Raw genomic sequence first — 13,050 nt, forward strand, 5'->3', positions numbered from 1 at the left:
ATATGAACATTTGGTAAATCATAGAGTATAAAACACTTAAAATCATGTTCAGCTATCTAGGTGTAGCATGATTCATTAGATTAAATACAGGATCGCTGGTTGCACTTCTGTGGCTTAGAAGATACGGGGGAAAATCCAGATAATTATAAAGGTTCTCTGCAATCCTAAGCTCTGATATTATCTGTGTATTTGCATATGAGATCTCATAAATAGATCTTATGCTTCATCTCTGCCGGTTTTTTTTCTGAACAGAAGCCAAAAGCAATGCACAAGTAGCATGAGCAGATCCCGGGGAAGATGTTCTTAAGTGAATTGCTTTGAGGAAAAACTTTCAAGTTCTATGTAATATTTTAATTCATTTCCTGCTGTTTGTGTTATTAGGGTGCAGAACCTAAAGTTTAATCAAAATCAATGTGGGCTGTGAGCAAAAAATAGGAAGATCCCCCAGTGTTTGGTGATATATTTAAATTTAGTAAATGTTAAATTGTGTAGGTATGTTTAAGTACATTAATTAAGAATGGTGCCAAGTTTTATACACCTTCTGCCTTTTAAAAGTGTCTAACTAGAGACCAAACCTTGCAGAAAGTCATTAATTAGTCTGAGGAATGGAAGAATTATTAATATTTCAGGACTGCACCCTTTCTTATGACTTTGTATTTTATAGTACATATAATATATATGGTTATGGAAAAACTTGACAAAATTTTTTATTAAATTAGATTAGTAAAATGAGAAACAGACCCATGCCAGTTCCAGCATAGGCTGTCATTTTAAATCAGTCTTGACACCTAGTCTTGTCCTGCTTTCTCCAGGGGAAAAAGATTCTACTGTTGCCTGTTAGAAAGTAATCTACCATCCTTCTTTGAAACTTGGGCTGCATTTTCTTAAACTTATACACTAAGTCTTGGAAAGTGAACTGTGATTAAATGTCAACGTGTTGTTACTCAGATTAGATGAAGGAATGTAGTGGATCTGATGTCTGTCAGATGGCTAAACACTTTGATTATTATTGTCTGTATATTACTTCCAAGAAAAATTGTTCTTTACCTCATAATAGAAAGTTGGAAGAAATAAAAATTAAAATAATGGGATATTTAACATACTAATTTTCTCTGTTGATGCATGTTGCAAATAAAGTTTTTATTTATTTTTAATAAAGAATGAAAATTAAATTTAAAAGGCAATTCAGTAATAGTGTGTGCTGCTAGTGTGCCATGCTGTAATTAAATGCCTGACATTATTTTGTCATGTATGCTGAATTAATGTATTAGGAGATTCAGAAAGTATGATGTGTTTCTGCATCATTAACCCCAACCTTGCCTATCCTATGCTTTTTATTTAACCAGTTAATTAGAAAGCTAAACATAATTTACCACCATAGTCGATAGAGTTCAAGAAATGTATAATTTCTGAAGGAATGGTTGCTTGTCATCTTTTCTCTACTTATTAAGACAAGCCAGACCATGGCTTGTCATCTTCGTATCATGCAATGCCTATTATTTCTAACTTTCTTTCCCAGAAGAGTCAATTTTTTTTTCACTTGTTAGTGTCTCCGTGTTACTAGAGTAGACAAGTTAAATCTTAATGATATCCAAGTGTCCTCTTTTAAACTTGAAATTTTACAGTAGGCTACTGGGGGGTGGGTGGGAGTGGAGTCCATTAATCTCTAATAGAAGAATCAAACCCCTAATTCAACTAGCAGTGAATTAGCCTTTGCAACAGGGTGATTTCAAGGAAATATGCACAAAGATCTCGAAGAGTATTGATAGGTATTAAAGCCTATTCCATACAGTAAGTTTTATTAAACACTTTGTATGTCTCTGTGTGAGTTTGAATACTTTTTTTCCAAAATAAAGTTTGGTGGTTTTTTTAAGTTGCCAGATAAAAGTACTTTTGTTTGGTATAATTAAATCACATTGAAAGAGAAGCATTACTATTTTTAATAATCAGTTGTCTTTTTCTCTAATAATCAAAATGATTGACAGGAATGCAAGAATATTTTTTTGTGTGTGTGAATAAGAAGGAAGCTATGAAACCCAGAAATATTAGGGCAAATCCTGTTATGGATTTTGCAGTCTATTTAAATAAGCTAATAAAACATCCGTTTCTGTATTGCACATGGAATAAGATTAAATAGTAATACTTCTCTGGAATTTTTTAACCATATGCTAATTTGAAATGTGTATAGTAAGAACCTTAATAAGAATCTGTTCTTCATTTTTTATGTGAGGTTATTGTGATTATTTTTTTCTTATTCAATAATTTGTGCTGTTGGCTTAATTTCAGGAGGAAAAAGTGGAGCACCCCAGAGAATGTTGGGTTGTTCCCTTAGCTACTTACACTGTGCTAATGAGGTGTCTTCGGGAAGGGGTAAGGCTCTTTCATTGTCCTCAATGGAATTTCTCCACTGTAATAACCCTTTAGGCATTGTGTGAAGTTTGTAGCCTGCAGCACTGCAATGCCTTGTCGACCAAATATTGCTCTTGAATTTAAGTAATTGTGATTAAGACCATGACCTAAGCAGAAGGTTAATTTAAAAATGCAGTGTTGTTCTCCGTACATTCAACATTTATGTATTGCTGCTTGATTTTTTATGAATGGGATAGTACTGTTAATAAATATGGAATTTATTAATGCTGTGGCTTTCTTTAGAGATGTTCTGCACAGTTTTTACTGTGCAGTCTGAAGTGGCTGATACAGGTTTTGAAAACTGCGTTGTTCCTGTACGGGGTTGTTAGCATTTTTTTGTGGCCAAAAAGTCATAATTATTTTTTTTGTCTTGTACATGTGCTATGCTGTGTTTTTCACTTTTCTTGGTGATGACCTAGCTGTGTTTGAAGAACAGAAGAAAAGCATGCATATAGTTCCAATTTGTAAACTGAAAAAGATTTGAGTAGAGGTTTGGCATTTACTGTTTTTATTAGACCACTTGGCTTTTTCTTTGCCCAAGGCAAAACTCAAGGCAGAAAACAAGTGGGAGGTTGCTGGAGGGCAAAAAGCAAGAGAAGTACCTTTTCTTCTTTTTCTTCTTTTTTTTATACATTTAAAAAATTATTATTATTTAGATCTTTGTTGTCTACAGACTGTGATTAATAGAGAAAGAATCTAGATGCATTTTAACATCTTCAAACCTGGATGTGATCAAGAACACAGAACTGTGTTTCTGTTGTGGACTATTTCCATCTCATAACTCGAGTAAGATGTCATTCTAAGGCACATTAGTGAGAAGCTGTTTAATTCTAAATTTAGTAATGGCAGACTTGCTATTTCTGGGTATTCCGTGTAGAGACGTCCATAAGACCCTAACTTATTCATATAGAATAAAATAAATTCTTAGTTCTGAAACATATACAATTTTTCTTAATAGCTTATCTTCATATATTTTTTTCATGAAAAAAATAGCATAAAATAGAAATGCATTTCCAATAAGCTCTTACAAAACATATAAGAGCAGGGCTACTGCAGTAGTTGCATCCAGATGATAGTATACCAGTCACTTCATTCTGTCACATTATTTAGTGAAAAAGTGGATCTCACAGTCTTTAGCAGCAAAAGTTACACAAAAAGTTAGTAATTTTTTACAAAAACATCTGTATGGTGTCATCACTGACTTGAAACACAACTACATCTTCGAGATTTTTGTCTTTAAAAAACCAAACAAACTTACTTGTTGCTGCAAAACTGTAGAATATTTTAGAATGACATGGGCCTCCTGAGGTCATCTAATCCAACCTACTGCTCAGAGCAGGTCGGAAGAGATCAGATTGCTCAGGAATATCTGTTTGACTCGAAATCTCTTATGGTGATTCCACATACTAGAAAACTTTTTCCTTGTATATGACTGAAGTTTGCCATGTTGCAACTTGTGGCCATTGTCTCTTGTCCTATGGCTGTGTACCTCTGACAACATCTGTCTCCATCTTCTCTTTAGCCTTTGATCACGTAGTTGTAGACAGCAATAAGATCTTCTCTAAGCCTTCCTTTCTCAAGGCTGAACAGTTCTCTCAACTTTTCCTTGTATGTGATGCGCTCCAGCCCTCTGACAAGCCTGATTGCTTTATATGATGTGGACATGAGTGGCACTGTGAACAAGGGGGAATGCAGTGTATGTTGTATGCCTTGACTTTATGGAGGCCTTTGACACCCTCTGACATATTTGCTTTATCACCACATTGGTGAGGTACAGACTGAACAAATGGAAGATAAGATGTGCAGGAAAATTCACTCAAGTGATCAATGATGTAATGTCCAACTGGCAGGCAGTAACTATCAGTGTCCCTCTAAGTTCAATACTGTTTAGTGCCTTCAGTAATGACCAGAGTGACCAAATGGATAACACCAAATTGGTGGCGGCTGCAGCATCAATACACTTGATGTCAGGGCTACTAGTCAGAAGGACTAGGACAGGCTGGAGAAACAGGCTGATGGGAACATCATTGAGCTCAACAAAAGTGAGAGCAAAGGCTTGCTTCTGAGACGGAATAACCCATTGTAGCAGTACAAGCTCCCTAGGAAGCAGTTCTGCAGAAAGGGTCTTGGGGGTGCTAACAGAAAATTGAACATGAGTCAGCAGTATGCCTTAGCAGCGAAGGCAGGCTATGGCAACACAGGCAGTATGAGCAAAAGAGTAGCCAGCAGGTTCAAGGAAGTGATTCTTCCCCTCTATTCAGCACTAATCGTAGAATCATAGAACTATTCAGGTTGGAAAAGACTACCATCATCCCTATTCTACAGAGTTCTCCCCTCAAACATATCCACCGACACCACATCCAAGCGACCTTTAATGAGACCACAGCTGGAGTGCTATGTTCTGTTTTGGACTTCCTAGTAAAAGAAAGACATTGACATTCAGGAGTGGGTCCAGCAGAGTGCTACCAAGATGATAACTAGAAGAAAAATCCCTAATGTACAGAACTGCTATGTTGTATTAAAGAACACAATAAACAATATTGGCCCAAATATTGTCCTTTGATAGCTCCAGCTGCCACAGATATCTTTGCCCTGCTGATCACAATCCTTTGAATCTGGTGGTCCAACTAGCTTTCTATGTACTTGGTAGTATGCTTAAGTCCCAGTCTTTGCTATTTGGCTAGATAGGAAGTGGAGAACCTTGTTAAAGCTGAAGTAAATTAAAACCACGGCTCTCTGTTAGTCCACCCATAATTGAAGCTTGTCCTTTTGGTCAGTAGGTTTTGCTCTTGCTAATGTTTGCCCTCTATGTACGTACAAATAGCTTCCAGGAGAATCTGTATTTTTTTCCAGGGTCAGAGTTAGGGATTCTTAAACATTTTACTTAAACTTTATATAAAGTTATATTTTTAGGTATTATGTTGGTTAGTGTAATTATTGTATATTCAGTGCCTCCCAAACTACTAGTGCAATGTTAAGTGTTTAACAATCAACAAAAATATCCAGTAAGTTCAGTTATGTAAAAAAAATGAAGATAGCTTCCTTGGTGACTTTCATTTGTTCACCTCCCTCCCAACTGGAACAGAAAGACCTGAATAAAAGTTTTATTTACTCTTTTGGTATTTGCTTTCTTGTCCTTAGCTCTAAACATCTATGACTTCGGAAACAGATACACCTGCAAGTGTTCAATATGGCTGAAAATCAGGAGCTTTATCTTTAAGTGCATTTTATAAAACTAGTCGAAATCTAAACACAGTGAAAGCACAGTATATGCTTCTTTTTGATGCAGTTCTATTCATAGATTAAGATTTGATGCAGTTCATGATATAGATAGAGTTTATATCATACTGCTTCACTCATATCTTGAAGATCTGTATCTGTTCACTAACATATGTTATGTACTTGTAGCATGACAGGATGACTCCTTCAGTTAAGAGGACAAATATTAGTTTAGGTCATGATTCCCTTCTAGAGAGCTAATTAAGCAGAAAATGTTACAAGTCTGGTTGCTTAGACACTGCTCAGGAATAGATCCCAGAGGAGCAAAGATGGGCAATCTCAAATGACAGCAAATGAAATTACTCCTTTTTCTAACCAAAGCAGCAAGACTATCTGGCACAACGTATAACACCTCTCAGTGATGACTGAAAGGAAATAAAGCACATCTTCATGGCCAAAGGTTATGAAGAAAAGCTTTCAGTGCATCTGGAAATTTGTTAACATTTGTAATAACTGTTATCTGTTGTATAATGCCTTGATTATGATTTGTTAATGGGTTTACAGTGCACTTACTAGTTTCTGCCTGCTTAAAGTAGCAGTAGAGTTCCATTTGGCATTCTTAATTCATATATGAAAGATTTAACTTGGCTATTAACACTTCAATTGTGGATTTAAAGTTACGATAGCCAAAAAAAAAAAAAAAAAAAAAGCAAAAAGACTGAAATTCAGAAGTATAATTAAGAGAAGATTTTTTGAGAAACTGAGTTTGGTAAGTATATATATGTATTTGTGTATATAGGTCTTCAATGCATCAAAATGATACAATATATTGCAGTAATAATAGCTGTAAAAACAGGGAAGTCTAAATCCTCCTTGGTTTCATGGCTGTAAATCAGAAGGAAGACCGCAGAAATCAGTAGAGTTTTTTGAAAGAGAAAAAAAAGAGTGTAGCTGGTTTAGATGGGAATTTACTTGGGTATTTCTTTGAAGTATTTTGAGTGGAGCTGCAGTTCTTCAGAAGAATAGGAAGGATTATCATGAAAATGATGAATACAGCTGGTTTTTAACAGTATTATACTAGAGTTTCCAAATATTTCTACATCAGTGTGTATATTTTAGAATACCCAAGTCAGTAGAAGGAAGAGCAGATATTGAATATATTTTTAATGAAGTGTAAATTCTCTCCTTCTGGAAGGCTTTTATACTGCTTTCTGAAAGGTTTTGTTATCACTGCTCCAATAGTTGTTGATAGTTCCAATTGTGAAGATAAATGTCAGAAATCCAAAGGTTAGTATGATAATGTGGAGATTAGTTTAAGGAAAAAATCAATTAGGAATTGTGATGAATTATTTGTAAAGCCAGGCTATGAGCTCAAGAATGTCATCTAAGACACTGTTGAAAGACTTTACTTACTGTAAAGTTAAAGATTTGAAATAAGGTGAGACAATCAATGCACAGCCAAAAAAACCACCAGCTATGAATCTCCCAGTTCTGATAAGGTAAAGACTCCAGTTTTAAGTGAAGGAAGAGTGAACAAAAAAACCCAATTTAACAAAAAGATACCAAAGAAAGGGCATGAGAGGGAAAAGAGAGAAAATAGAGACTGTTTTTAAGTGATTTGTGTAAATTAAGCTTCCGTTGCAGTCAGTAAGTTTTCTCAAGGAAGAGCTGCTCCCATGTGATGTTCTTGATGTGCTGATAGCTTGTGATTATTCTGGCATGATGGTTTTTCATTCCATGGAGATGTTACAGTATGAGTAGCATTATGTAGATATTAAAGTTACATGTACAGTGGCTTTCTACAAATGATTTTGCAGATAAAATGATTTGATTAGTATTAAATATGTGAAGGATACAGAATCCCTTACAGAAATTTAGGAATTGGTGCAGTAAACGGGACCATTGGCTTATCTTAAACATTAGTCAGTATTGTCTGTTTCAGAAGAGGAAGATAAGGGAGTTTTAGAATAACATTACTTGCAAGAAGGCTTTTTCTTTATCCTTGGCAGTTGTTGGTTCTTCCAAATAAAGAGGGTTTAATGCAATATCACTTTTCTGAATGTAACTCTGTCTCATAGTCTTGCTAATCAGAGCCTGTTGTAGTAATGAGCTTGATATACAGATATTCATTCATAAAGCACCGATCATGGAACACCTCTAACATAAGAAAACCTTGTTATTTTTAGTGACTCAGTTTAGTTTGGGTGGATAATTTGGAGCAGAAAGATTTTATATTAAATTGTAATTGCATTAAATTGTCTTTACAGTAGAAGAGGAAGTGGGGGGGAAGTAGAATCTGTAGCTCTACGTTTGTCACAAGTTCAGATTTCCTATAAATTACTTTGGCAAGCTTCAAATAAAATTAAGAAACCACATTATGACAGTATTCATGGAATAACATGGACATAGGCAGTAGTTTAAAAAGAAATCAGGAACATTAGAAATATTTGCTTATGAGTTTTCCTTTCCTCTCCTTCCTATAGGAAGACAAGGTAGTGAACCATTTGGCAGCAAAGATAATTGAAAATGTTTGTACTACTCTCTCTCACCATGCAAAAGGATTTATTACAGCAGAAATTGGACCTGTCTTGTGGTACCTTTTCACACATTCTACAATAGATTCTTTGAAGATAACTGCTGTTTCGGTAAGGAATTTCCTTTCATGATATAGAAATATTTTGGGGTTTATTTTGAAAAGCATTCTGAATTGAAATGGAAATTATTTTTAGCACATTTTCTGATGAATGTGTATTTATATTTGAGTTTGTATTGAAATATATTTATAAAATTTCTGAAATTGGAAGTTACAGTGTTTATGAAAAGTCTTTGCAATTCATCATTTTCTGGTACATATATTTTTCTGATGCTGGTGATTATGTTCTGCCTGAGCCTTTTTTGAGATCCCAGATCATTTGATTCTCTCAAGGCTGTAAGGCCAAGGTCAACCAATGAGAAATCTTTTTAATCTTTTTAGCATTTATGCTATGGATAGGTTGCCTCTCTTAAGCAGTACTGGAATTGACTTTTTCCATAGCATCTGCTAAGAAGGAAGTCTTTATGCATCTTATCTGAAAGGCAGGTAAAAAAGTTTAAGAGGAACATAAAACATGAAGACCTTATTGCAGCCTATTTTTTTTTTTTCCTGTGTCCATTGACAGCTACCACTGCTTACTAGTCAGTGAGGCTTTTTTAATTGTTCAGTTCAGATGAACAGTGCTGGCATTTGTATGCCACTTCCAAGGGAGGAGATGGAAAGTATCATAGATTTTGAGTTCCTCAGTTTGTTCATCTCTTGTCACTGCAACTGTGATAGAGCAACCTGATCTCTATGGGCTTCTTCCTTAACCAAGGATGTTAAATGTGATGACATGTAGTAAGTTACCATACTTATACTGTAGTTAAAAATTGAAGCATCTGGTACTCCTGAGTTGCCACTGATACGACTTGCAATGCTATTTTTCTTTTGCCAAGCTCTTACCTCCTGATTTTTATTTTTTTTTTATTTCCCTCTATAACACAAATTCAAAGACTTAGTTGTCAAAGCTTATCAGCCCTTCAGACTACTTTAGAAACCCTCTTATAAATGACATATATTGGGACAAAGCGGTGTGTTTTAGGAGGTCATGACAGGTTACAAACACCAGGATTCCTTATAGAAACTCAGCTGATTTGTGGGACAACCTTTCAATGGCAGTTGTCAAGCTAAGTGAGAAAGATGTCTTTTTTATCATTCTATTAACTTTTCTCTGTCAAAGTTCCTTAGGAGTGTGGGCTTCATTGTCAAGGCCAGTGTTTTAAAGAGATGAAATGTTTTGAAGTCCTGTCTGCATGAGTTCTGTTGAGACAAAAATTTCTACAACATCTCATGCAATCCTATGATATAAGTGCACATACGAACAATATAAACAAAAAACTGTGAAGACAGTCGGCTTACTGGAATTCATACCTTTCTTTTGGGTAGTTACTGAGGTTTTTCTCATGCTGGGGATAAGGCTTGGTCCAGACTAGCATGTTGGAGAATTGTGAGTGAAAGCAGCAGTGAGGGAGACTGCAAGAGTAAGAGATATTAACTCTTCTACATTCTTGGTCCAACTGCTTTGTTTCTTGTTTTTCTGGTCTTCATGGAAAGTATTGCTATCCACATAGTCCATTCCATTTCCTACTTTCAGACAGATCATTTCACACAGGTATGCTTGGATCTGAATGTGTTCCTGGATTTCCCTCTCCACTGTTTTAGAGATTGTGTCCTTTATCTAAAGTCAGTGGTTTAATTATTTTATACTGCGTATGACATGAATTGGACAAAGAAGATTCTAAAGTAGGATACACCAAGGTGATAGTCTAATCTTTTTTGCTGCTTTGTAGTGAAACAATGCTGTTAAGTAAATTAACAAGAGTGAACTTATTTATTTGGTTTATTACTATTGAGTAATAATGATATAAATCATGATTATGTGTTACTACTGCTGGGGTATTTTGGTATATAATATTTTTAAAAACAACCAATCAATACTGAAATCTAGCACATGCAGAGCTCTTCTAGAAATTTCAGTAGAGTAGTAATTTTTGAAGTAAAATACTGTACAGTTTCTATGTTCATTAAATTGTTGCTATAGACATGTAGGCATCTTTATTCTGCATGACCACATAAATTGGGATCATCAGTGTCCTGTTGTATTCTATCATAGGCAGTCGTTCCTTCCTTGTTTGGATGTATCCTGAAGAATTTATTCTTGACTGACATCTATATTTACATATAAGAATACGTTTCTCTTAAGAAATACATGTCATATCTTTACCTAGAGCAAGCAGGCAGTCTGCAGAGTATAACAACAGTAAGGCACTCTGAAATTTTACTTATTATTATTTCGATCAATAGTAAAAATATAAAAAGAAGATTCTCTGTCTTCAATCTCTGGAGTCAAGAAATGACACTTTACCTTGTCCTGCCTGCCTGTCAGAGGTGGCAAACAGGGACTGTGTCTCAGTATTTTTTGCTCACTTTAAAGTCCAATATGCCTCAGGTAAATATCACAGATTTTGCCTGTAGGAAATCTAAACCTTCTTATCATTTTGCTAGACTCAGAGAAGAAATAATTATGTAAGATGTAAAAGTGACATTCTGACAAGCTTAGCAGCAGGAAGAATATTTTCTTACTAAAAAGAACATATTATTCAGAAAGTTTTGTTTTTTTAAAAAATATTACTTTCACTTCCAAGAGATGGCTTTTTCTGCTGGAGGAAGGGTAATGAAACATAAGCCACTTCAGTGGAAACTAATTGAGGAAAGCTCAACACAATCTACTGGGGGCTTGTAGTTTGTTTTTTTCTTAATAATTGGTGCTGATTAGTTTGTTTTAGAGACTTGGGTATTGCAAATACATTAATGCATTCATTCTCAAGAGAGTCATGGAGTTCAACCTGAAAGGGTGAAGGTTATCCAGCCACTGTATGGCATCTTAGAGCAGAAGGCAATAGATAGGACATAGATAATAATAGAATATGTTGGAAGGGACTGATGAGGATCATGATGCTAGGGTTGGAGCTGCTGGGAGAAAAGATGCTGCTTAAGGCTGCACAGAAAGCAAGGACAGAGAAGCCAATTCCAGGGGAGGCTCTGCCAATGCCTTACTCTCAATGAGATAATTTTCTGTTCCAAGACCTCTGCTGAGAGATGATGGTGTGAGAACGACTCTTACCTCTTCTCCTCATTGGTTCCCAAATTCTTCTCCACTGCATTTGACCACCTATCTCCACATGTCCACATGTATCTACTGAAGTGATTTACGATACTTTGTCTTCTGTCCCCCATTAAACTCTATTTTTTGCTGAAGAGTTTGTTTACCCATACAGCAGAGCAGTCTGTGCCATACAAGCTAATGTGAGTTTAAAGCTTTTCCTGTTTTAGCTGTTGGTGGTCTGGAGCTTTCCTGCTGTCTGCAAAACTGCAATATGCTCCTAGAAGACAGCTGTGTCTTTCCTACCAGATTTGCCTGGAGGTCATTTAATAGCCTGTGTCTATGGTCACCATTTTTTAATGAGGTCTGTAGCAGAGAGCCAAGGCATTGCCAAGTCTGCATACACCACACTAATACACCAGGCTAGCTCCAGGTTGCTTTGACACAGTCTGTCCATAGGTCCCAGCAGTCCACTGGTAATATGACCCTTGAGCATATGTTTAGTGAATTCACATACATCCTGCCCACTCCTTTTGGAACCTCAAATTAGAGCTGAAGGGCTGGATTGTATCCTTGGGGAAACAGAACATGCTGTACTAAGAAACTGAGTGCCTGTTTTAGAAGATGGGAGAAGAAGGGGGTGGGGAAAAAAGAAGGAAAAAAAAAAAAAGGCTGCAGTTGATAGGGTTCTTGCACCAGACTGGACAAGGAAGAACAGGAGCAGAGTAGATGAACAGTGTCAATAGAGCAGCTGTTTAAAAATCTTAAGTTCTTTATTTATTGTCTTTTATGCTTGCCTTTTGAGTTTGGTTTGGTTTTAGTATGTGTTGAGTAATGTTTCAAAGGGCACTAGTGAACTGGGCAGTTTCTAAGGTTCCTACATGGAAAACATCTCTGATGATAGTATTGTGTGGGTATAATTGACTAGTTTCTCTTAAATTAGACCTCAGTATTGACTGCACAGCAAGTAAGCATCAATTTCTAAATATGGGTGGTCTGAAAAGGAGAAAGAAGTGCTAATATTCCCCTCTTCTCACAGAAGAAAGTTGCCTTCTAAGTTTTTCTCTAAAACCAATTCTGATTTTCACGTGACTCAAATAATTGATATAATCTGTTTTCCTATTGGAACACCACATTCAAACCAAAGAAAATGAAATTTTAGATATCCAGAGTGTCTTATTTTCTTTCTGTGGAGAGAGCTAAAGCCATTGCATTATCTTGAAGGATGCATTTCCAGAGGTATCGAAAGGAAAACTTTTATTGACTTGGAGATTAATCTACCCTAGAGATAATGTAGTAATGTTTGTTGTGAAATAGCTAAGTTAGCATGCACTGAACAGGTTTGAGTTCACTTCAATAAAGTCAGGACCTGCATTTATTTGTTAGAGTTGTTTTAATCACTGATATTTGTAAATCAACCACTTGGAGGATAGCTTGCATGTTTACTGTGCTAAACACTGTTCCTTAACAAGTATCTAGATCTAAAGGAGTATCTAGATCTGAAGATAGACTTCAGATAAGTGAGCTACTGCTTATGAGATTATGATCCGTGAGCAGTGAGAGAAGAAAGGTGCTCACCTTTATGGGTGACCAGAATTTCTGTGGTGTGTGCCATCACTGTATATTCTGCTGTCTGTTCTCCTTTCCAGTACAGTGTTAACTGATGCTACATTCATTCTGTGCTGATAAAAGACTCAGGCATGGACTATGCTGCTCCGTCATTATTGTTGTCTAGAGGGAAAGA

General features: G+C 35.9%; 1 protein-coding gene across 1 annotated transcript in view; it reads left to right on the top strand.

Moving 5' to 3' along the window:
- ULK4 (unc-51 like kinase 4) overlaps nucleotides 1-13,050 on the top strand; it is a 219,221-nt gene that overhangs the window by 44,414 nt on the left and 161,757 nt on the right. Inside the window, 2 exon segments of the mRNA XM_009994107.1 lie at nucleotides 2,287-2,370; nucleotides 8,112-8,273. Of these exon segments, the coding sequence (XP_009992409.1) occupies nucleotides 2,287-2,370; nucleotides 8,112-8,273 (246 nt within the window).

The sequence above is a fragment of the Chaetura pelagica genome, unplaced genomic scaffold (genome assembly GCF_000747805.2).
Source record: "Chaetura pelagica isolate M959 unplaced genomic scaffold, ChaPel_1.0 scaffold642, whole genome shotgun sequence".
Classification (NCBI taxonomy): domain Eukaryota; kingdom Metazoa; phylum Chordata; class Aves; order Apodiformes; family Apodidae; genus Chaetura; species Chaetura pelagica.